The sequence below is a fragment of the Medicago truncatula genome, chromosome 6 (genome assembly GCF_003473485.1).
Source record: "Medicago truncatula cultivar Jemalong A17 chromosome 6, MtrunA17r5.0-ANR, whole genome shotgun sequence".
Lineage (NCBI taxonomy): Eukaryota > Viridiplantae > Streptophyta > Magnoliopsida > Fabales > Fabaceae > Medicago > Medicago truncatula.
The window spans coordinates 20,746,917-20,771,341 of NC_053047.1; the positions used below are offsets into that span (position 1 = coordinate 20,746,917).

A 24,425-nucleotide genomic window follows, 5' to 3' on the forward strand; every position below is an offset into this window, starting at 1 on the left:
GAAGTTACTTCAACCTTGTGTCACTACTACAATGTTGAAGTTAATACTTGATTTTTGTCGATTATACAAAAAGAGTATACAAGAAAAAATGGTATGGAATGTTGTCAACTTTCGTATGAAGTATAAGTAATAAAGAGTAAGAAATACTTGTATTATTTTATATGAATATAAGTTGGGTCTTGCTAACTAGTGCCCTCAAGGTAATGATTAAGGAATCTACAAATAAATTTTTTGTCTTGCAAATATAAAATGTTACTTTTGATAAAGTAACGATTACACAACTCTTTTTATGAAAACTTACTTGTTTTAAATGCTTAATCGTTGTCCTAGGAACATTGGTTAACATTTTTCATATAAGTTTTAATATGTATCTTAACCGTATTTAAAATTTTGCAAATTTCACATATCCACGTACGTACCCATATCGTATCCGCACCTACACCATGTATCCGGGCTTCATAGTTAATGCCTAAGAGATTTTGAAATAAAAAAACTAAAGATATTAGTACATTTTATAATTATAAATTTAATACTTATATTGAAAGGCATAATAAAATAATAGTGTGAACATATAAATTAAGTCAACATTCCTACAAAAGAAAAATTTAAATTCAGTCAACATATAAAAAAATAATATACTAAAATAGTTTAAACATGATTAGTGTTCTTTAATACTTATACTGAAAGGCATAATAAAATAATGACTAAAATATGGTTTTGGTCCCTGCAAATATGTCTCATTTTGGTTTTAATCCCTGTAAGAATTTTTTGTTGTTTTTGGTCCTTGCAAATATGCCTCATTTTGGTTTTGGTCCCTGGCTCCACTTTTGTGATGATTTGCACACGTGGCACATGATGACTGAACCCATTTATTAGAGAAATAGTCCCTGCAAAATCTTTTAATTTTGAAAAAGGTCGCTGCAAAATATTTTGTTTTTGACAATAGTCCCTGCAGGGACTATTTTCAAAAACAAAATATTTTACAGCGACCAAAAACAACAAAAAAAATTACAGTAACTAAAACCAAAACGAGGCATATTTGCAGGGACCAAAACCATATTTTAGCCTAAAATAATAGTGTGAACATATAAATTACATTCCTACAAAAGAAAAATATAAATTCAGTCAGCATATAAAAAAAATAATATACTAAAATAGTTTAAACATGAATAATGTTCTTTAATACTTATATTGAAAGGCATAATAAAATAATAGTGTGAACATATAAATTAAGTCAACATTCCTACAAAAGAAAAATATAAATTCAGTCAACATATAAATAAAATAATATACTAAAATAGTTTAAACATTAATAATGTTCTAATAATTTTAATTATAATATTTCTGAGGAATCATACTTTGGCTATAAATAAGTACATATTTCTTTTAGACTATGAGAAACTTCAACAAGTAACAACACTAAGAGAAAGAAAGAAAAAGCAAAGGATATTTCTCCAAAAAGTACAATTGAAAATTATAATAAGGTTAGACTATGACCATTTCTTTTAGAATATTATTTTGTTATCTTTGTGTTTTTTTTATACTATTATCATTTCTCACAATTGAATATATTTTCAGGAATGTGTTGCTCTATTCAAGTGAAAAATCAGAAACTGAATATGATAATGATTTTGATCCATCGATTCGATGAAGGAGAAAACTAACAGGTTAGCTATATGTCTATTTTTAAATTAATCTTCATGTTTGTTATGAATTCGAAAATTATCACTTTTGATCCCTTTCATTGTAATATAGTAGACCCTACATAAATAATATTACATTTGATAGAGACTAAAATTGCAATTTTTTAAAGTTGTATTTATAGGGATCATTTACTTAATTAATTATACTCTTAAAGTTTATTATTTTTACGAAAAGTGTAACAAACATCCTCTGAATTGAAAGTTTCTTCAAAAAAAAAAATCCTCTAAATTGAAAGTTCAAACTACATTTATTTTTTAAGATGACTCATATTCTATTTTGTTAAAACTCAATCTTCACAAAATATAAATTTATATATATATATATTAGTAAAATATAAGTATAAACAACATAAAAAATTAACTTAAATGATCCAAAACACTAAGAAAAAAAATATCATATGCTTATTTCAATTTATATAATGAAAAATAAATATAACTCAGATTGGAGATTTAGTATTGATGGCATATCTTTGATACTTTGTTGATTTGATAACAAAAATTTATGCTTATTTTCATAAAATCACTATGTCATGTTCACTTTTATCTTCAGTTATAAAAACCAAGATTAATCGAGATATCAAATTGGCTTGGGTAGAAATCAAATGCATAGTTAGATTGATCATGTCATCAGATCAAGAATATCATATGCCAATTAGATGTTTGAATTAAAGACCTAGTTTAGTTATAATGTTTCTAGTACAATAATATAGTAGTAACTGTTGGAGTCACTAAGAACACAACCGAGGTTACAGTTACTACTATATTATTGTATTAGCAACTTCATAAGCAAACTAGGTCTTTAATTTGAATATCTAATTAGCTTATGATACTCTCGATCTGATGACATGGTCAATCTAACTATGCATTTGATTTCAAGTCAAGCCAATTAGATCTCTCGATCAATCTTGGTTTTTATTACAGTTGATGAAAGTGAACATGACATTGATAGTGATTTTATGAAAATAAGCAAAAATTTTATTATCAAATCAACGAAGTACCAAAGGTATACCATCATTACTAAATCTCCAATCTAATTTATATTTATTTTTCATTATATAAATTGGTATGCATTTCATATTTTTTTTCCTCGGTGTTTTGGATCATTTAAGTTAATTTTTGTTGTTCATACCTTTTTTTTTTTTTTTGAAAGGTTATGTTGTTCATACTTATATTCTAATATATATATATATATATATATATATAGAAAGAGAGAGTTAGGATCCCGTTGACACCAGGTGTCAACGGATTCGTTGACACCAAATCTCATCCATCAATTTTATTTGATCAAAGGCTCGTATTTTTCTATATGGTGTGTATCCTTCCCCCAGTGACATACTATTATTTTATTAAATAGTTGAAAAACTGAAAACATTAAAAATTGGTGATACTCTTCTCTTGTCTTCATCTCTATTTCCTCTTAGTTAATTCAACGTATGGACGAAGGTAATGAAAACGATCGCAATTGGAGAAGGGAGTCAGCCTAAGAAAATTGCAAATGAGGAATGTTCATAAAATAGAAATCTCAATGTATATGGATTGTAAACCCTAGATTTCAATTTGGGGATTTTTGGTTTATTTTTCAATTGGTATATGAACCCTGATATTAGAATCGTTGTCATGAATCCAGGAACTGATGCGAGTATGTTTTATGATAATTGTTGCTGAAATCTATTATGATTCATTTTGGTATATAAGTTGTGATTTCTTAATTGTTCATGAAATTGTAGTTGTGTATAAATTGGATGTTGCTTTTTTGGCTCTTAGCTTTTGGCATATAAACCGGAAAGGCGGAAATTAGTGGTATTACCTTTCAACTCAAAGAGTCAAATAATTGAAAGCACTAGAATGATAAAAAAAAATATTATATATGTGAAGAGAATCAATAAAGCCTATTACGAGAATTGGGGTTTTCAATTAATTAAAACATAATGGTATACAGCGAGGAAGGATGAGTTAATTTAGAAACTATTATGAGCCTTTAATCAAATAAAATCGATGGTTGAGATTTGGTGTCAACGAATTCGTTGACACCTGGTGTCAACGGATCCTGTCTCATATATATATATATATATATACACTTTTTTTCGTCCAGCGAGCTGCTCCTCTCAAGTGGCGGACATTTTTTTAGCAACAATCTTGCATACACTTCATACTATTTGGTGGGCTCGCAATGCTATCCGTTTCTCTGCGATTCGGCCCTCATTACACTCAGCTAAGGTACGTATTCACTCTTCTATTGCTATGTTTGGGTCTGCATCTAACGGTAAATGCTTGTCGTCGGATTACTCCTTTCTTGATTCGTTTATGGTGCCACATCATAACCGTCGTGCCAAGGATATGCTTTTGGTATTGTGGAAGGCGTCGTCCTCCCCTTGGTTAAAGGTTAACACGGACGATTCAGTGTTAGGAGGGCACGCACCTTGTGGGGGGATTTTTCGTGATTATCTGGGTACTTTTCGAGGAGCTTTTTGTTGTAATATTGGTATTCAGTCTGTTTTTTATTCAGAGGTGCTTGGTTTTATTATAGCTATTGAGTTTGCAGCTTGTAAAGGGTGGCGACACATCTGGTTGGAAAGCGATTCCACTAGCGCTTTGTTGGTTTTTTCTAACCCTTTTTTGGTTCCTATTATGCTTAGAAACAGATGGCACAATGCTCGTCGGCTCGGAGTTCAGGTTATAGCATCTCATATTTTTCGTGAAGGAAACTGTTGTGCGGACAAACTAGCCTCTTTGGGTCACTCCAGTGTTGGTCAAGTCTGGTTTGACATCCTTCCTACTGATTTGTATCTAGATTTTTTTCGGGATCGATGCAGGCTTCCTAATTACAGGCTACCTTAACTTGTCGGAGTCTGTTGCCTCTTTTTCTGTTTTTTTTGTTTTCTGTTTCTTTTTCTGTTTTCTGTTTGTGGAGGGTTTTGGTCTAGTCCCCCCTCCTTTTGTAATTATTTTTTTCCTTTTTTTAATAAAATTTTCATGAGTGTACCGGTATAGGATGGAGGTATCTCGGGGTGCCAACCTAGTTGGGATGTCGATGACGTCTCTTGATGCTGTGTCCACTCTCCTAGTTTATATATATATATGTATTCAAATTTATATTTTGTGAAGATTGAGTTTTAACAAACTAGAATATGAATGATCTTAAAAGATAAATATATTTTTAACTTTCTATTTAAAGGATGGCTGTTACACTTTTTGTAAAAAATAAATTAGTTTTTAAAAAAAAAAAAAAAAAATCAACCTTAAAGTATAGTTAATTAATTAAATGGCTCCTATAAATATTAGATTCCATTTTTTGTCCTTAAAAAAGTTGCAATTTTAGTCCCTATCATAACTGATATTATTTATGTAGGGGTCTATAAATGAAATGTTGGATATTTATAGGGAATATTTACTTAATTAACCGTTAAGATAATGACGTATGTTTGTTACAATTTTTTTAAAATTGAAATCTAAGTAAAATAAAAAATAAAAAAACACAAATGAAAAGCTCTTGAGACTAGATTGTCAACATTAATTTTGTTTAGAGGAGAGAAAACATAAGTGTCAAAAGGGGGATAAGTTTGTAAACAAATATTTCAATTTATAGAGTAGTGCCCCAACAAGTTGAATTTTTTACTTTTTTTGTTGCAAAAAAGTGATTTTTATTGAATGATGTAACATCCCGATTTTTAGTATTAGTATTATTTTTAAATGATTTTCTTGTTACTTTATTTAAATGTAGTTGAATTGAAGTTTTATTTGATTTTATTAGAAATTGAAGAGTAAATGGTATTTTTGACAATTAAGAGTGAAAGGTATTATTGAGAAGTTGTGGGAAATAAAAAATTATGAGGAATTAAGATAATGGTTAATAGGTCTTTACCCCCTGTAATTTAGATCATTTCCGGTTTTCCCCCTGTAAAATATATTTTTTGATTTATCCTCTGTAAAAAATTTGTTTTGATTTACCCCCCTAATAGGCCAAAAAATACGAAAAAATTCTTAAAAAAAAAATTGGTTTTTATTTGGTCTATTAGGGGGGTAAATCAAAACAAAAAAAAATTACAGGGGGTAAATCAAAAACAATATTTTACAAAGGGAAAACCGGAAATGACATATTTTACAGGGGATAAAGACATATTAACCCTTAAGATAATAAAGGTGTATGAGTAAATAAGAGGTTTAAGAGAAGAAATTGTGTAGTATTTTTATTTGTGTAGAGAATAGATGCTAAGCCCATTAAGAGATATGAGAACCAAGCACAAAATAAGTAGATATAAATAAGTGGTAGTCTTTGTGGATTAGGGTTAGAAAATCATTTGTAACATTTGGGAGAAAGAGGCAAGAGGAAAAAGAAGAGAAAAGGGAGTCTATAGAGAAATTAGAGGAGAGATAAAAGAATAAAAGAGGAGAGGGAGACCGAAGCTTGTAGAAGTATAGCTTTGAATATTAAGAGGTAATGGGGGATATTATTTTCATCGTATGGGATTTATGAGCAATTGGGTAGTTAAGGGGGGAGATTATTTTCACCGTGCATTGTAGATATGGATATTTGCTTTCGTTTGCCTTTAGGTTGACTCCATTTGGATATCTATAACTTAAGATATGATCGAAATACTACACATGGGTCAGCAAGATCGTGCACCCTTTCTAGGTTTAGGAAAACCAACCTTTTTCACCCCTTTCTGTTTCAAAATGGGCTTAGGTGTCTTCATAAAATGGATGTTAGATTTTGTTTTCCTTTGGATTGAATTCAGTTGGATTTCTAGAATTTAAGTTATGATCAAAATACTACACGTAGGTCATGCTGCGTTTTTCATAAAATTTCAGCATAACCTTTTTGGTGGCCTATGAGAATTAATGAACTTTATTTTTGGCCTAGATTGAGCTAATGCAATAAATATAATATAACCTTGGAAAGATTTTTTATTGATAATTGTGGTTAAACTTGTATGACGTTGGACAAAGGAATATGTATATGGCATGTTATATGGCTAAAGAGTATGTATAAGCATGTAACCTTGATAAACTTGAATGTTGGAAACTATATGATGAATTAGTGAATGATGAATTGTGTTGATTATATGATGATGAAAATTTAATGATGAGAATGTGATGAGAATTGTTGAGTTATGTGTCGAAGTGTAAATGATGACTTATTTGGCTAAATGTAAATGGTGAATTGTTTAATGACGTGAGATTGATGTGATAATTGAATATGTTATATAATGAAGTGATTATATAACGATATATAGTTATAATGATATGTTTAATATAAAAAGAGATGTTTATTTATATTGATGATGTGAAGAAAGTTGTTTTATATTATAGTGATTAATAAAGATGATAATTAGTTTGAAATGACGATGTTGGTATATGATATGTGTAACACCCTCAAATTCAATATTTAATTATAAATCAACATATAATCGCAAGGTTTCAAGGTGCTACTTCTTCATTAACCAATAAACAGTCATAAATCATCATAAACATGAAATGTCCTAAACAATCACGGCAGATACATCACATAACATCATAAGTCATAATCTTCATATCTCATACACATCCAAATAGGTGAACTTACACGTTCCTCGAAAACATAAAATCCAAAAGTAAATATAAAATAGACTCCCGACAACCTAATCAGATCCCAGCTACCAAGACTCCAAAAGAAAAGAAAGGAAGAGTAGGCCTCAAGCCGTCCTCTGGTACTCACGTCTACTCAAGCGTCCTGAACATGCACATCTACACCACGAGGTGATGTAGGCGAGCAAACAACCACTAGAGGGTAAAATTCACAATCAACATAAAGAAATAAATGAATTTATATATAGCATTTTAGGATTTCAAATATCATATAACCATACACATTCATTGCCTAAAATGCTATCATCATAAATATATAAATATTCTCTTTCAATCAATCACATCAATCCTCAATTCCACATTATAAGATATAGCAAGTATGCACATCGTAACATTAAGTCAATTCTACATAACACACATTTCATTACAAACATCACCAAAACACACATATCCACGTACGCATATTCACATATGTTCACATAATCAAATACATGACTCTCACATAAACTCATATGCATTCTATGTTCTAGATAAGACTTTATATGCATGTGGTACCATTTTGGATGTCAAATGTTTTTTATCGAGTGATCCCTCATCATCGTGATTATTTTGGATAATTCAAAGTTTTATTACCAGATTAATCATTCATCCTAGTGATTACAAGACTATGAATACATGGACTCCAAGTATAGACTCGACAATGCACGTCACCAAAAACTCGTAATTATATAATTCACACCACTATATACCATGAGTTTAATTATGGTGCAATGACTGTGTAAAGTTTGATTACACAATCAACCAATGGGATTGTGCCACATCATTAATCTATTTTATTGTGTCATTTAATTTATAAAAAAACCTAAAATTAATTAGTTTTGTTTCATTTCGTGTCATTTCGTGCCATAATATCTTGGTCACTTCCCCTTCATTCTCAACCGACTCTGCATTCTCTATTGCTTTACATCCATCTATTTCTTTCCTTAAAGGTATGGAATATCACTAATCTCTATTATCCACTCTACGCGCATATATCAAAAAATTCACATTGTTTAGTTCTTCATTCTTACTCATCTATTCTGGTCTTTTTTTTTTTCTTTGTACTTCTTTGCACATTTGTTCTTGGTAAGCTTTTAGATATGTGAAGTCATAATATTTAGAAATTTCTATGCATAAAGTCTTGGCCATTTTCTGCACCTTCTACTGGTTTTATATTTATAAATATCTATAATATCCGTTTTCTTAAAATATTATAACTTCTATAATTTCTTTCAAAAATAACTTCCATGATTATTCAGGTTGAATATTTTTCATAATGATATCTATAACCTACAATATTTAGGTTGTTGGCTATTGTATGTAGCATTACTAGTCATTGATGTTTCTTCGGTGTAAGTATAATAAGCCTTTATAATAACATATTATAGTAGATTTTTATTTTCTTGCTTTTTAAGTGAAATCAATCTCTTAATTATATATGTGTTAGTAGGTAAACATATTGATTTCATTACACATTTACATAATAGGATTGTTAGTGCTACATAGGACTGTGATTGGCTCAGATGATATACTTGAAAATGCTATTGATGCATATTCTCTCAATGATAGACTACCATCATAGCTCCCCTTAGGGCCCTTTGAAGGAATTGAGTTTGTATCAATTGAAGATTTAAAGGATTACTATAAAAGGTATGCGGGGAACAAAGGTTTTAGTTTCCGTATGGGTTGTGTTACTAAATCAAGAACGAATGGTATGGTAATTGGTCAAGAGATTCTTTGTTCAAAGGAGGGGTTTAGATCACAAAATTATTTGAAAATAGAAAATGGTATTCTTAAAGTACACGATCAAACAAGGGTAGGATGCAAAACAATGTTGTACATCAAGAAAAATGAAGATAGGTGGACTATTTCTAGATTTGAAAGAGACAACAATCATGAACTATTTTCCCCAATAATTTCACATTTTCTTCGAGTGCATAGAAGCAAAACCAAAGCGCAAAAAAAACTTATTGATATTTTGGTCCGTTGAAGAATTATGGGTTTTTTTATGCATTTCAAATGGATGTAGAAGCAAAATTAGCAAATTACTTTTGGGTTGATTCAAGATCTAAAATGGCTTACAAATATTTTGGTGATGTAGTGAATTTTATCCAACATACTAAACAAATAAATATAAAATTCCATTTGTTCCATTCACCAGAGTTGATCATCACCAACAATCTATTATTTTTTGTTGTGCTGTATTATGGGACGAAACTGAAGAGAGTTTTGTTTGATTTCTACGTACTTGGTTGAAAGCAATGGATGGAGTTCGTCCTAATACTATTATTACACATCTATTTCTAATGCAGTTGTAAAGGTTTTTCCCTAGGTCATTCATCATTATTGTATGTGGCATAATGAGAAGAAAGTTCTAGAGTACTTAAACCATATCTAGCATGAACATAGTGAGTTTACGCATTCACCAATCTACCACTACCACTATTGATGACCAATGGCTAAAGAAGATATACTCCATTCGAGCAAAATGGATTCCCTCCTATGTACGTGGCAATTTTTGTGCTGGAATGTCCACCACCCACAGGAGTGAAACTATGAATAAAATTTTTCAGGGCTTTTTGAATTCAAGTACTCCATTGTGAAAGTTTGTGATACTGTATGAGAAGACTCTTGATGCACGTTATATCAAGGAAAGAGCGAAGAATGTCAAGACAAGGAATTCAAAACCACTTTTGTGTACTTTATATTCTATGGAAGAAAGAAGAGGCTTCAAGAGTTTATACAAGAAAAGTGTTCAAGATATTTCAGGATGAGTTGGTTGGATCCCAAATATTTATCACAGAGAGAGTTGAATCTTCTGTTGAAGTTTCTACATACAAGATTCACGAAGTTGGCAAAGAAAAACCTAACTATATCATGTGACTTTTCATATCATTTCAAAAGAAGCAAAATGTAGTTGTCGCATGTTTGAATTTGTAGGTATTTGTTGTAGAAATGTGTTAAATGTATTCATAAAGGAAAATGTTTATTCTTTTCCTTCTCAATATGTTTCAAGTCGATGGACCGTAAATGCTAAGAAAAATAAAATGGGAGGAGTGGCAATTGAAGACCTTGAGGAAGGTAGAAACAGAGCTTCAAGTACTTCATTGTTTAATAGTATTATGGTTGAGTTTCTTGAATTATCTGAAAGAGGTTCGCGATCAAAAAAGTATCATGATATTGCAATTCAAACTTTACGGAAAGAAATCACAGAACTAGATCGTTTGGATATTGAAGAACCAAATGAAGGGTTTGATAATTCGACATTTAAGGTTATGCCTAAAGTATCCAACGACTAGATCATACATTTGCGCAATCCTCTCCATTCGGTCCTGAAAGGTCGTCCATGCACTCTACGAATGAAAGGCAGTTTGGAATTGTACAAAAAAGGTTCAACCAGTTTTCAAACTGTGTTTACTGGGAGGGGATGAATCTGTTCAGATTGTGTAAGATGTTTTGTTAATTTTCAGAGTACTTGCGTTATTTTGTGCTTTCTAAGATTTGATTTGTAGGAGTTGATATTTTAGTTTCAGTTGGCTGGTAGTTGCATTGATTGTTTTATTTTTAAGCTATTTTTTGCCTCCTTTTGTAAAATTTCATTTTAATTTGAGTACACCTTGTCGTTGGAGGAATATGGTTCCATAATGGATTTAGTTTCATATAAATAAGAATTCATAACGCTTCTTTTTGTACATTTGTTAATAATCAAGTAAAGGCTAACAAAAAAAGCTTAGTTTGACAGTGAATAACTGTTTAAATAAATACGAATAGGTATATTTATTTACAATTCATTATGTTTCTTGACATTAGTTAATCAATTAAAAGCTAGCAAAAAAAGTTGAGTGTTTGAAAGTGGCAAACTGCTTAAATAACCAAGAATAGCAATTCAAAAAATAGTGCAACTCCAAAGGGGTGGAGCTAATGACAATATATACCTAAGAACACCCTAAATACAAGACCTCTTAAGAAAACATAATTAAAAAGAAAATGAATTGATAATTGATTCCTCTAAAAAGCAACATATCCTTATTTGTTTTTTCCGCAACTGGAATCTTGGCTCTTTAGTTTTTGAAGCCACTTTGAGCATTCATATTCGTTGATAACTTGCACATTTTCAGTTGGTACTATGATGACAACACTGACATACACTTACACCGCCTTAAGGCTCTACGCCTGAGGGAACAAGCCATCTTTAGTGCACCGCAACACACACGAAGGGACTCTCGTGCGAGGATCACGCTACACGTGTCCTCCAACCATCCCTAATCACATGCTGCGAAACCCAGAGACAGTTATCCCCAACGCGCGCCTTTACAAGGGTGACTTTACACAACACTTTCTATACTCTCTTTCTTAGTTCCATTACTGACTTAAGCGTCGGAGTACTAACGTACCTGCAAGCACCTTTCGTTCCACCGCGAAGACTCGTCACAGCCATACAGGAAACTGTAACTGTCACACCAGAGCACTTTCTGCCACCGTTGCAACTCATTCATCCTCACCGGAGAAAAAATTTGGCGCTAGAATGAGGGGATCGTTCACTAACCTCCACGGTCTAACAATCCTCCACCGTAACCGTTTTCAGTTACGCGCTCCTCCGCCTTAACCATTTTCAGTTACACGTTCCTCCACCACAACGCTCGACAGTTAATGCTCCGCCCATTTAAGTGATCGGCAGAAATTGTAGATGAAACACCACGAGTCGTTCCTCCGCCGCTCAAGAATCACGTCTCATGATTAAAGTTCTCTAAGATCGAGCGATTTTGGTCTCGAACCAGTAAATCAAGAAGGAAATGATAACAGCACAGTCGTTGATGTCTCAATCGATGCGCGTTCGTCAACAATGATGAACGCAACACTCCCTCGTCCACCTCTTCTGCATACGGAGGATGTTCTTCAACCTCCACTGTCTCTTCCGGTTACGCCGCCACCAGAAACGTACGAACCTTGTGAACTTTCTCCAGTAGCAGAATAATAGGCTCGAATGTGTAGAGAAGAATCAGGAAAAGATTCTGACGAAAATCACTACCCAAATTGAAGAAGCCCATCGGAACAAATGCCACCCAACACCGGTGGCACTTCCTCCTTGGGTGCCCGAAGACCCCAACTCTTCATTGAATTTGCAGTCATCACGGAGGTTGCTCTCAAATATGAAGCATTTCAAACCATCTTGGGCGCCTTCACTTCTACCCCCACCCGAGTGAAATGATCGACGTACTCCCTTAGAGTTTCTTTCTTGTCTTGGACGATAGCATTCAAGGCCTCTGTAGTCTTTGGTTGCTTTCGCCTCGCAGTGAAGTGGGAAGTGAATTCGTTGCATAACTCTCCCCGTGAACCAATAGAGCCATCTCCCAAGCCCTTGAACCAAGTCATCGAGGCGCCCTTCAGTGTTAGGACGGACAATTTTCACTTCACCGCTCCTCGCGCCAGGTGATAATCAAGGATGGTGTCTAAATGTTACGTGAGGGATATGGTATTCAGCTATTTTCTTGGTGAAAGGTCCTTTGTGGAGGTTCATGTGATGGTCTTCCATAGAGTAATCTCCCTCTTTTCGGTGGCCTCGATACGGAGGAGAATCCTTTTTTCTGTGGCGTTTCGAAGGTTTGTAGAAGCCAAGACAGTGCAGGAGCGGACTGCTATTCCCATCGTCCTAATCATCAGGAGGCCTTTCGCTTCCCCCTCGGTGCTTCTCCGGAATGGAGGCGACGTCATCTCCTGCCAATGGTGTCAAACCGTCTTTCTTTCGTCGCACCTCGCTTATAGACAAAATATAACATCTACAAGTACACTTCTTATCATCTCTGGTTATCATCAGAGTTTTCGAATAGAACTTTAAATGTAAATTTTGAATCTTTTAATTGCATTCATCCTTCTACGAGCGAAGGCTGAGGCGTGGAAAAACTTAATGTTTGTGTCTTCGTCCCTTAGCCAGAAATTGTTGGATCTTTGACGCCAATATCTTTCTTCCTGTAACAACGCAAAAGTTAGTTTGTTTCTCAAATCGTTTACCTCATTGTTATCGTCCAAAGTGGTTATGTGATAATCAATTTCATTCGTGTAGTGATTGATGAACTTACTTACTCCAAACGTCCATGTCTTCCATGCAATAATTTATTTTAGTGAGGACGTTTATGAACTCATATAGTGATTCAATGTTTATTTTCATTTTCAGCTTATTCTGTTTTAAACTGATGAATTCTGTGATGTTTGATCATTATTTCTTTGCTACAATGCAACTTTATTTTCTTGTTTGTTTTATGTGAAGTTGAGAAATATTCTATAGTTTACTTTATCATTGACAACTTCTTGTTTAACCTGAAAGGACAAAAGGCATAAGATGATGCTTCAATTGCAATTTTGTGCATGATTCATTAATTACTTCAGTTATTTTATCGTATAGATTTTTCTATCATGTACAAATTTGCAAATGTTAAAAAATTTTAAAGATTAACTTTGTCTTAAAATTTATGTATTTTATATTAAATGCTTTAATAAATAGTTGTTTTTTAATAAATAGTTATTTTAGTAAAAAAAATAAAATATATGCAATATTGCACATATTAGACAAACGGGTCAAGATTGATATTATCTAGTACGTGAATTTTACAAATCTCAATGACATTAAAATTTTATAAATAGGATCTATGTTATAAAAATATATTTATATTCAACATCAGACAGAGTATGTAGTTTTTGAAATATATTCACACAAATATGTTTCAGTTAATGTAGATTAAAAACAGGTCCAAAAAAAAAAATGAATGTAGATTAAAAATTATGCACCAACAGTACAAAAACATTTTATGCTCATTCAATCAAATTTCACTGCATAAATATTTGTGAAAATATTCTACGAAGAAGTAGTTGAACAAAACGACATTGTGGTGAAATGTAATTGAACGACTATATAAAGCCATTTTTAGTACCAAAACCTTTTATACTTGCTTAATTATTTAAATTATTTGTCATATCTATTACAAGCAAAATTTAGACAATTATGTCAAAAGGAGGGAAAAAACCAAAACCTTTTATACTTGCTTAATTATTTAAATTATTTGTTATATCAATTACAGGCAAAATTTGGACAATTATGTCAAAAGGGGGAAAAAAATAAATAAATAAATAAACCTTGCCTAGTATAAACGATAAGCAATGAGCTCAATAGAAATAACAAAAAAAATATTATCTTTAAAGTAACTAAGCAAACTTTAACACAAATTTTGCTAAAAACTCCACAAGTAAAACGAACTTGTCTACCAAATCCTGCTATATCTACCATGGTCCGGTAGATGCTATATCTACCATTGTCTGGCAGATATAAATGGGTCGCAATATAAAAAGACTCACCGGAAAAATCTACCATCATCTGGCAAAACTCTGCTAATCTGGTGAAACTCTGCTTAAAAAACGGCAACTAAGTCGATCTGTGCCTATCTGTATAACTATATAATTTAATTTGCTACTTTAGTATTAGGTTGTGTTCTCTTTCGGAATATACTTGTAATTGGTTCCTGTTTTAGACTTCCCACTGCGTTTGGATTTCGAAGCTTTGGTGGTTGACAGTGACTTGTTCTCTTCGTTTGCCAGAATGTTGCTGCATCTATCAACATCAGAAGATTCACATGCTGCTACCTTCAAATCCTGTATCTTGTGGCTCCCAGGAGATTCAGCGTCAAGCGAAACAACCAACTTCACATGACTTGATGACATAGCTTCTTCCCATCCTGCATGACAATTGCTTTTTTTTTTGGTTACAACATGACAATTGCTTTAATCAGGCAAAAAAAAAAATATTACGGACCGAGCCAAATATTCAGGTACAAGCCAGTATTTTAGAAGAATCATGAAAAATTTAGTAGTAACAATGCTTACTTTGTGCAAGAAAGGCTTTTGCAGCCTGGCTGGAAAACTGGACTTTTCCTGGATCTACTCTACCCTCTGGATTGGAGATTTTATTTTCAAAACCAATATCACTACCATAACTAGACAACTTTGACAAGTTTTGAAAACCTTCACCTCTATTAACTGCATCAACTTCTGCCTCAGGACTTTGAACTGGAAATAGATCTTTAGTTTCAAACTGACTAACTGGTGTCGAAAGCTTAACTGTTGATTGGTCATTTCCAGTCTTAACAAAATCAGGTTTCTTTGGCTTATCCTGAGAATTACTCAGCTTTTCCACATTCTCAATCAAACATTTTTCTTGAGATGCCACCCCATTACCTACTGATTTGCTGCACTTGCCTAGATTGACAGGTATAGATCCGATCAAAACTTCAGGATTCTTAACTAGATTGACAGGTATAGATCCTATCAAAACTTCAGGATTCTTGACTAAATTGACTGGGATAGATCCTATCAAAACATCATGATTCTTAACTAGGTCAGCTTTGATCTTCGCTCCGGTTTTTAAAACCATCCTGTCAGTTTCAGGTTTTGGCTTGTCAAGCCATGCTTTACCAGCAGTATTAACTATAGTATCTTCCCTCTGATAATCGCGGGTTCCATATTGCTGAACGACTTCAGGCTTTGAAATTGGAGGATTCTTCTTTGTATGCAGATCACTGACAACGGTGTGCTGGGGGGGTTTTGGCAGCTCTTGCCATCTTGCAATTGCTCTGCACGGACGATCCAGTTCACGTTCTGGCTGTCCAATAATCTGATCGGAACCAAACGCATTTCCTGACTGAGTATCCCCATATTTTTCTTCATTGACGTCAGGGCGTTGAAAAGGTACATGTGAAGGAGCATTATTTGCAAACTCTGGATTTTGAGCTTCAACATCATATGTATCCAAAGATTTTTCTGCTGATGATAAAGTCTTCACTGTAGTGTCAACATTCCCTTTAGTTTCTACCTTAAGCTTGTGACTTTGTTCCCTAGCCTTCTGTTCTTTTTGTCTAATCTTTTTCTCGCGTTTCCTCTTCAAAACTTCAGCTTGTCTATAAACATAAGAGTAATAAATAAGGAGTCTTATTATCAATACATTCAAGAGAATACATTTTTAGCTGCATCTCGTGTATGTTTTGCTAAGCGATAAGCTCGAAGTATTGTAGCTCATAGTTTGTTTTACTTATATGAAATGAAACTAGCTGTTTTACTTATATGAAATGAAATCTAACAAAATAAAATGAAAACCACACCAGAAGCATTGTACGATCATATATTAACGTGTGCACATGCTCATTGAAGAAGTACAATAAATTAGCAGCAGGTAAACTCAGCTAAGTTATTGCATCAAGCATGAGTTTTTTCAGACACGAGATCAAATTTACTAAAACATTGCATGGGAGTTTTGTGCAGGTTGATGATGTCAGTTGCTTTCTTAAGACCCTAATTTTTGCTACATCTATTGAGATGGAGTTCCATATCAACCCAGCTACTCTGGGTAGCTTTGCACTTCTGAGCTGTACATAATTATTATAGTTTAAATGAACTCTTATTTCACTAAACAAAACCAAAAAGGGGTTTTCTCAGGCTTCAGTCTAAATTTTCAATTAAGATAACTCCCCTGAATATAAATTAAATATACGCGGGTAAAGGATAAATCAAAATTCAAAGAACCTTTTCTTAGCAGCTTCTTCCTCGTCCACCAATTGCTTCTGGCACCTCAGAGCTTCAGCATCCTTGTCGGCAAGCCATGCCTTAACCTAAATGAAAGAAAACTCATTTCATCACAGGAAATCAATCAGGATATAAAGTTTTGTACTATATGTGCAAATTATGCTTTGACATTCTTTCCCATTGGCACCTTCACAGCAATATCAGAATTTCAGATATGCACTTAGAAAACACATGCTAAATTCATGGGTTAATTATTGAAAGAAAAAACCAATTTGAATTGTGATATGGACTTGGGTATTATTGGGTGCCTAAGTCTCCCATCGAGTAGTGTGGGATGGTAGGTGGAATACTAAAGTGGGTAGATTTTTCCTATAGTGCTTGAGTGTTAATCAAATGGTAACAGAGTAAGTTGCAATGTCTCAAAAAGGTCTATCTACAGATGGACTGACTGGAAAAGGGTTGAGAAAAGCATTGTAGAGTGCAGCCTCCGAGAACACAAGAAGTCATGTATCAGGGATGATGCTACAATAGGGACTTGGATTTTATGGAATAAGTTACGAGAAACAATTACCAATATCTGTTCGAGCAAGAAGCTTGTGCAAGCAACTACATTTTTGGGTTCAAGACCAATTTTTTCATCCCCTCCAAGAAAAATATATTTTTGCATGGACGCTGCTGTCCCCAATAAAAATGTTCCTTCACTAGCATCATCAAGGATATTGAACAGCTCATGGGAAGGTATGGGAAAACTTGAAGGTTTAGATTCAAGAATATCCTGCAAACAATTTAGATGTATCGCATTAATATACCAAAGTTACATCTATAACAAAATTTAACAAGAAAAGCAAATTGATATGCTGCTTACCAATAGGGCAGCACCAGCCCTCAGATAACACGGCGGAAGTAAAAAAAATCCTTGTTTTTGAGTAAGAGTCGTCAAAGTATCCAAAATTGAAGACCCTGGAACTCCCTAGAAAGCACAGTCAATGACGAACAAGATATTAAGATTACCTTATGTAAAACAGGAAAAGCAATATATAAATATATATATATATATATATATATACACACACACACACAAAAGAGCTGAAACAAAGAGAACAACAATGCTGTATCATAGATCATATCTCAAGTCAAATCATTGACCTCTCAAGTCTTTCTTAATAGTTTCTCGAATAGTTTTTATTGATCTTCCTCTGCCTCAAGAAATTGAACTACCCTTACCCTTGAACTACTCTCTATTGTATTAAAATTACAGTTCTTCTCGCCAAATATCTAAACATCTTATGTCGGGATTCAACCATCTTTTATACAACAAGGGCTATCTCAAATGCTATCATTCCAATCCAATCTAGTCTAAAATATTTCCACACATCTAGTGCGGCATTCTCATCTCTAATACACCACGTTTACTCTCATGTTGGTAATTTATTTCCCAACACTCCGTTTCGTACAACATCGGTATTAGAATTGTAACTTGTACAATAGAACTTTCCTTTTAGCTAGAGCGGAACCTTTCTATCACATAAAACACCCGAAGCTCTCCTGCATTTCATCTACCTAACTTGAATCCTATGATTTACATCTCCCCCTATTTCTCCATCATTTTTTAACAATACATCCAAGATATTTAAACCATGTGACTGGTGGTTATAGTATTGTCTCCTACTTTCACCTCTAAACAAGGTGTTCTTTGCCTTCGCTAAATTGGCATTCAATATATTGTCTTGTGTCTACTCAAACAAAAGGCATATGCTTCCAAAGCTTGTCTTCTAACCTCAGCTTCATTGTCTTTCTCATTTGAACAAGGACTACACCATCTTCAAAAAACGTGTCAGTGTTGGCTCGTGAGTGTGCTGCGTAAGGACATACAAGTCTAATGTAAAAAGATAGGGGATTAAAGTTGACCCTTGGTGCAGTCCTGAAGTTATTGGGGCATGCTCCTCTCCACCCTTTGTTCTCACACTAGCCATGGCCACCCTACAGATAGATGGACAGCCATGCATCATTAAAATTGACTCTTAGTTTAGTCATTTTTTCTGTTTCTTAATTAGTATACTCCATTAAGATGATTTCTGATCTTCCCCCTCCTTGTCCTTTTAGGTTTTGGGCCTAATTGGACCTTACAAAACCGGGTTTCCCCTGACTTATAACCACTATTTAAGCCATATCACTATCTATTCCAGCCTCAAGTGCACGACACAACAATTTTTAGGTATTGTCCGCTTTGAGTCTTGTGTAAGTCCTCACGGTTTCGTTCTTTGTAAAAGGGACCTCGGTCGATAGAGGCATGTAGGTATCTATAAACTACCCTTAGTCTGGATTATCAAGCAATGTGAGACTTTTTGATGTACCGGAACAGTGTACCCCAACCCGACAAGCTAATGATCCGACCTCAAGTCTACAGCACCGCATTTTGAGGTATTGTTTGTTATGAGTCTTTGGGTAATGGTTTTGTCATTTGTAAAATGTACCTCAGTGGGTTGAGGATTGTGGGATTATATAAACTACACTTAACCTCGCTCCCAAAGCAATGTGCGATTTTTTTGGTGTACCAGAACAGTAGCGTCCAGTTGAGGTTAAGGGGCTAAAGGGTTGTAGCTTACACCCTTCCTAGCACGCTAATGTTCCGACCTCAAGTCTGCAACACCGTGTTTCCGAGGTATTGTCCACTTTGGGAAATGTGTAAACCCTCATGGTTTTTCTGTTCCAAAAGGCACCTTGGATGACAGAGAAGTGTGGGTGTTGTTTATAAATTACCCATAGCCTCAATTCCCAAGCAATGTGGGGGTTTTGGGTGAACTGGAACACTATCTATCCAATGAGGAACTCTCAATATCCTCTGCCAAAGACTAAAAATATGGAGCATAACATTGGTAGCTCGGTAATGAGCAGTCCAACGGGTCTAGGATAGACTTTGACAACATCCTAGAATTTGGGTTTGGTCTAACATAGCCCCACAAAACCAACTTGCGAGGTGAGAAGTGTCCAACCTTTATAAGCTCTTATTAGACACCACCAATAGTCACTCTGTCACTTAGGATTTTTCCAATGCACCCCTGACGAACAACACACTATTGGGATTATATGGATGGTGACCCAAAAACAGATCCAGGATAGGCTCAGATAACATCTTAGAATTTAGGTTGGACCAAACTCAACCTCACAAAACCGGCTTATAAGGTGAGGAGTGTCCAGACCTTATAAGCTCCTTTTATACACTAAATCTATATCTCAAAAGGTCGAAGGAGAGGGTGTAAAACTCACATTCCCATTTGCAAAGGAACCTACAATCTTCCCAACACACCAATGGGAATATTTTGCATCAAAATGTAACAACTATTAATAATATTGACAGTACAACTCATATAACTTTTGTACAAATGAAGGGTGCTGAAGAATAAGTGTGATTAGAGAAGTACTAAAGGTACAAAAATATTTCCAAAAAAATAAAAATATTATGGCAGAATTTCAAGAGTTCAAAGTCTTAATTTATGAAAAGTCACCTAGTACTAAAGTGTGCATTCGAAGAAGTGGAATGGATACGTGAGGTTTACATTCACTCCACTCTCTAGATTTCGTCTCTTCTAATGCATAGTTTAAAATGTTTGGCATGTCATGAGTATGCATACGAGGTAATTAAAAGTAGGGTTAATAAGTTTGGTCCCTCTACAAAAATTCTTCAAACAATGATCCCCCATAGTTTTTGAAGTGTGCAAATTTGGACCTCAAAGAAGTTAAATATGACATCGTATGGAGGGATTAAAAATGATAGATGTTATATTTATAGGGACCAAAAACTTATTTAGCATAAATTTTTGGTCCCTATAAATATACCGCATTTTGTGTTTAGTCCCTCTATATAGTACCACATGTGCAGCCTTTAACAGCCTTGAAATGTTAAAAGTCCTAGAACCAGCCTCTTGTGTAAAAAACAGGGTAAGGTTGCAACAATACACCAAAATGATGGGACCCCTTCCTGGACCCGGCGTATGCGGAAGCTTTAGTGCAACGGGCTTCCCTATATAGTGTCACATGTACAGCCTTTAACAGCAAGGACCAAATTCACCGATGGAAAACATTTCGGGGACTATTGGTTGATGAAAAATTTGAGAGGGACTAAACAAAACATGAATATCAACAAGATTTAACCATTGAAAGTAAAGCAACTTATTCATGTCGAAGCAACAAAATTTTACCTCCAGCATCACATTTTCGAATGATACAACTTCCTTTGCTTCTTCTACAGAGAGCTATACAAATTATGAATATCAACACATCAATATCACTTGCATCATTCATATATTTATAATTCACAATGATGAAATATTACCTTATCCCAATATGCCCCTAGGAAATCTCTAGTTTTTGAAGTGTCCTGAAATGCGTAAACAGCAACATGAAAATTTGAGGGTAACATGGAAAAGAAGAAAGAAAAAAAAGGTGTTCTCTTGGCATAACATTAAGAAAATACAAAAGGGTATATGCATGAACTAAGATCAATAATATGCTACATATCATTATACTTATGAGATCGGGAAAAAAATACCTTGTCAAGCTTTTTGAATCGGTGATGTAGAGGTGAATGTCTTCTATAGTTAATGGTGGAGCAAAACTCTTGAGGACACTTCTCACATTTGTCCGACGGGGCCTTCAGAGGATAGAGCAAAGGCCACCCTGGATATTCTGTACAATAAATCAAAAAAGAGATATTAGAATAGGATCAAGTTTACATTAGCTTCTAACTTATGCGAGCTTCTCAATGAAAATAAGTTTATGATGCGTCATTTATGAAAATTTCCCCATAAGCTCATAGATGTTTATTGAAATTTTGGGATGTAGAAGTTAGTTTTAACTTATACTAGAAGCTATTGCTTAAAAAAAAAAAAAAAAATCAAGCCTAAAAGTGACATAGGATACATTGAACATATAAACACTCTTGACCCTGAACAGTTCAGCACAAAGGCGGCATTAGTGTAAATAAATATTTATAGCTCTGCTTGTAACATGCTTAGTACATGCTTCAATTCAATTAATGTCCAATGTAAACAAATTGATATCACCCAAATGATATTGAACATGAACCACCAAAATATAAATTTTCAAGCCTGAATAAATATTGCTAACACCTTGCTGATCAAAAGTATGAAGTAATTGAACCAACTGTCCTGGGCTGTCACCGACCCTTGTTGGAAAATAAAAGAAAGGTTGATTTCCAATTGCTTCTCTGATGATGTTATCTACTCCGTCTTTTGCTCTCATGACATCTGTAGTGTCAGGGGCCTTGAATTTTGCAACTTCCATCTATTCAAACAAAAGCTCACCAAGCAATTTTACTAGACTCCACTGCATAAAAGTATAAATTAATACATGTAAGTGGGTCATGAGAAAAGAAGATGAAAAATTTCTTATTTAAACCAATTGAATTTCTAGTGAATAAGTAAAAGTTGTCAGTAGACAGTTAAAAGAGGGGAAAGGCGATGCTTTTGCATGTTCATTTTCCCTGATTATTAACCCCAAAAAAAGGAGACACAATCCCGTAAATGTCCTGATTAATGCTAGAGAAATAACAGAATTACACTCCATAAATTTATCTTTAAAAACTTACATAAATGTTTGTAGCACAATCCTTGTCCTGTACCTCTTTCTCTCAAAGGACTCGAACCTCTGTTGAAAAGTTAAAAATTAATATCAACATAAAACTACATAGCAAAATCACTAGAATATAATGGTGCACCATATCAGATGGTCAATGTGACATATGCAAAATATATATGAATGGCCCACAAACCACGCTTTCATAACGATGACTGCCTTGCCAAATGCAGGAAAAGAAATTATAAACATCCAGTTGCAAAAATAAGGACCGGATAACTACTTCATACGTAAAAGTTCAGATCATTACTTCTCAGACTTCGAAAGAATGAAGAAAAGGAAAAGAATCTAGTAGATATGAATTTTTTTGCTTCTCTATATGATAAACACAATTTATGTGTGAAATTAGTGCACTGCCCTCTCCTACGAATACAGAACTGCAATTTAATTGGCAGTGAATTAAACCGAAAGTGGCATCGCCCTGAACCAATAAATCAGTAAATCTACAAAAGGTCACCTATTCTCACGTATATTTGAGGTTTTCCATCGTTAAACTAAACATAGCACTAACCAATAACCATTTACCCAGTTCAAAGCACACACTGGTTAATTTGAGGTATTATCATTGGTGAACCCTTTTTAGTTGGATACACTTTTGATAGGCCGGGACTGTATTACCAAGCTTGACTAAAGTGTATTCTTGAAAAGGTGTTAATTTATATTGGGAAAAACCCAAGTCCCACTTTAGTCAAGCTTGGTAATACAGTCCCGGCCTATCAAAAGTGTATCCAACTAAAAAGGGTTCACCAATGATAATACCATCCTCACAATATGACCTATTGACACAGACACCGAACACGACACTGACATTGACATGTCGTCACCGGTAATAATTCAACAAACTGACTATTGAATGAACACATGTGTCTGTAGCATCGAAGGGATGTCAGGGTGTCCGACACATGTTAGTGTTGACACTGACACAGCACCAACACATGTGATTACATTGAATCATGTCACTTTTTCAAATTAATATCGGTGTCAGTGTCAATGTCGTGTTTGTGTTGGTTTCAAACACAGAGACATGTCGGACACCAGACCCATCTTCAATCAGAAGTGTTAGTGCTATGTAAAAATAAATAAACTCCAGAAATGTATCTAATTGATCCTTTTAATCATAATCTGAAGATTATCTATTATTCAATACCCTAAATCATTCAAATAACCCCTATTGATTTTCCAACAAAATTTAAAAAAAATAAAAATAAACAAATCATCTAAGTTCAAATTCTTATGCTCACAAAGGGTACATTCATCAACAAAACCAATAATCATAACCATAAAAATTAATCAACAATTAAGAAACCTAAACACATGCATCAACCACAATAAACACGATCTTTCAACAATTAAAATTCAAAAATCAAAAAAATTCAAATAAAAATAAAAAACTACAATGTATATACAAGGTCTAATTTGATACTCGATAACGAAAGAAGTAAAGAAAAATTGAATAATTTTTAGGTTAGAGAATGAGAAAAGAAAAGGAATGAAGTGATCTATGAAGTGAGTGAGAGTGAGAGTTGATGATGTACCTGAGAGAAATGAGGAGAAGCGACAGCGAAGGAAAATCGGCGAGAAAACGACAGAAAATGCGAGAAAATGATCAGAGAATGATGTTTGAAGAATGGAAGAAGAGAATTCAGTGAAATAATGTTATGAAGAAAAATAAAATGTTAAGAATGTTCTTCATCTTATTTATAAATTGAGAAAAAAAATAATTATACATCAATTATGGTAAAAAAATAAAATAAAAAAAATTCACCACTTCGAGAATTTTTTTACCCAAGAATTCCGGAATTAAACATAAGAGATCTCTTTCAACTTAAATAAAAAATAAATAAAAAATTGACTTTACGTAAAAAAAAAAAGTTTGGGTTTTAATAGAGCCTTTAAATT

General features: G+C 33.8%; 1 protein-coding gene across 1 annotated transcript; it reads right to left on the reverse strand.

Annotated features, from left to right (window-relative positions):
• Positions 1–14,395: 14,395 nt before the first annotated feature.
• LOC25496530 (uncharacterized) lies at positions 14,396–24,190 on the reverse strand. Its single transcript, XM_013596910.3, has 11 exons — positions 24,062–24,190; positions 22,480–22,538; positions 22,001–22,217; positions 21,421–21,557; positions 21,205–21,249; positions 21,071–21,124; positions 17,737–17,841; positions 17,443–17,646; positions 16,872–16,957; positions 15,180–16,249; positions 14,396–15,031 (listed from the first exon to the last, which is right to left on the reverse strand). Exons 3-11 carry the CDS (start codon positions 22,173–22,175, stop codon positions 14,778–14,780), a joined length of 2,130 nt encoding a protein of 709 aa, XP_013452364.1. The 5' UTR covers positions 22,176–22,217; positions 22,480–22,538; positions 24,062–24,190; the 3' UTR covers positions 14,396–14,777.
• Positions 24,191–24,425: the final 235 nt, after the last annotated feature.

Bases quoted from the DNA above. Each gene is read 5' to 3' on its own strand.
- LOC25496530 (XM_013596910.3), bottom strand. From the start codon at position 22,175: ATGGAAGTTGCAAAATTCAAGGCCCCTGACACTACAGATGTCATGAGA. The intron at 21,558-22,000 runs GTGTTAGCAATA...TTTATTGTACAG, and splicing joins TCATACTTTTGATCAGCAAG to AATATCCAGGGTGGCCTTTG. The intron at 17,647-17,736 runs GTAAGCAGCATA...AATTGTTTGCAG, and splicing joins GGGCTGGTGCTGCCCTATTG to GATATTCTTGAATCTAAACC.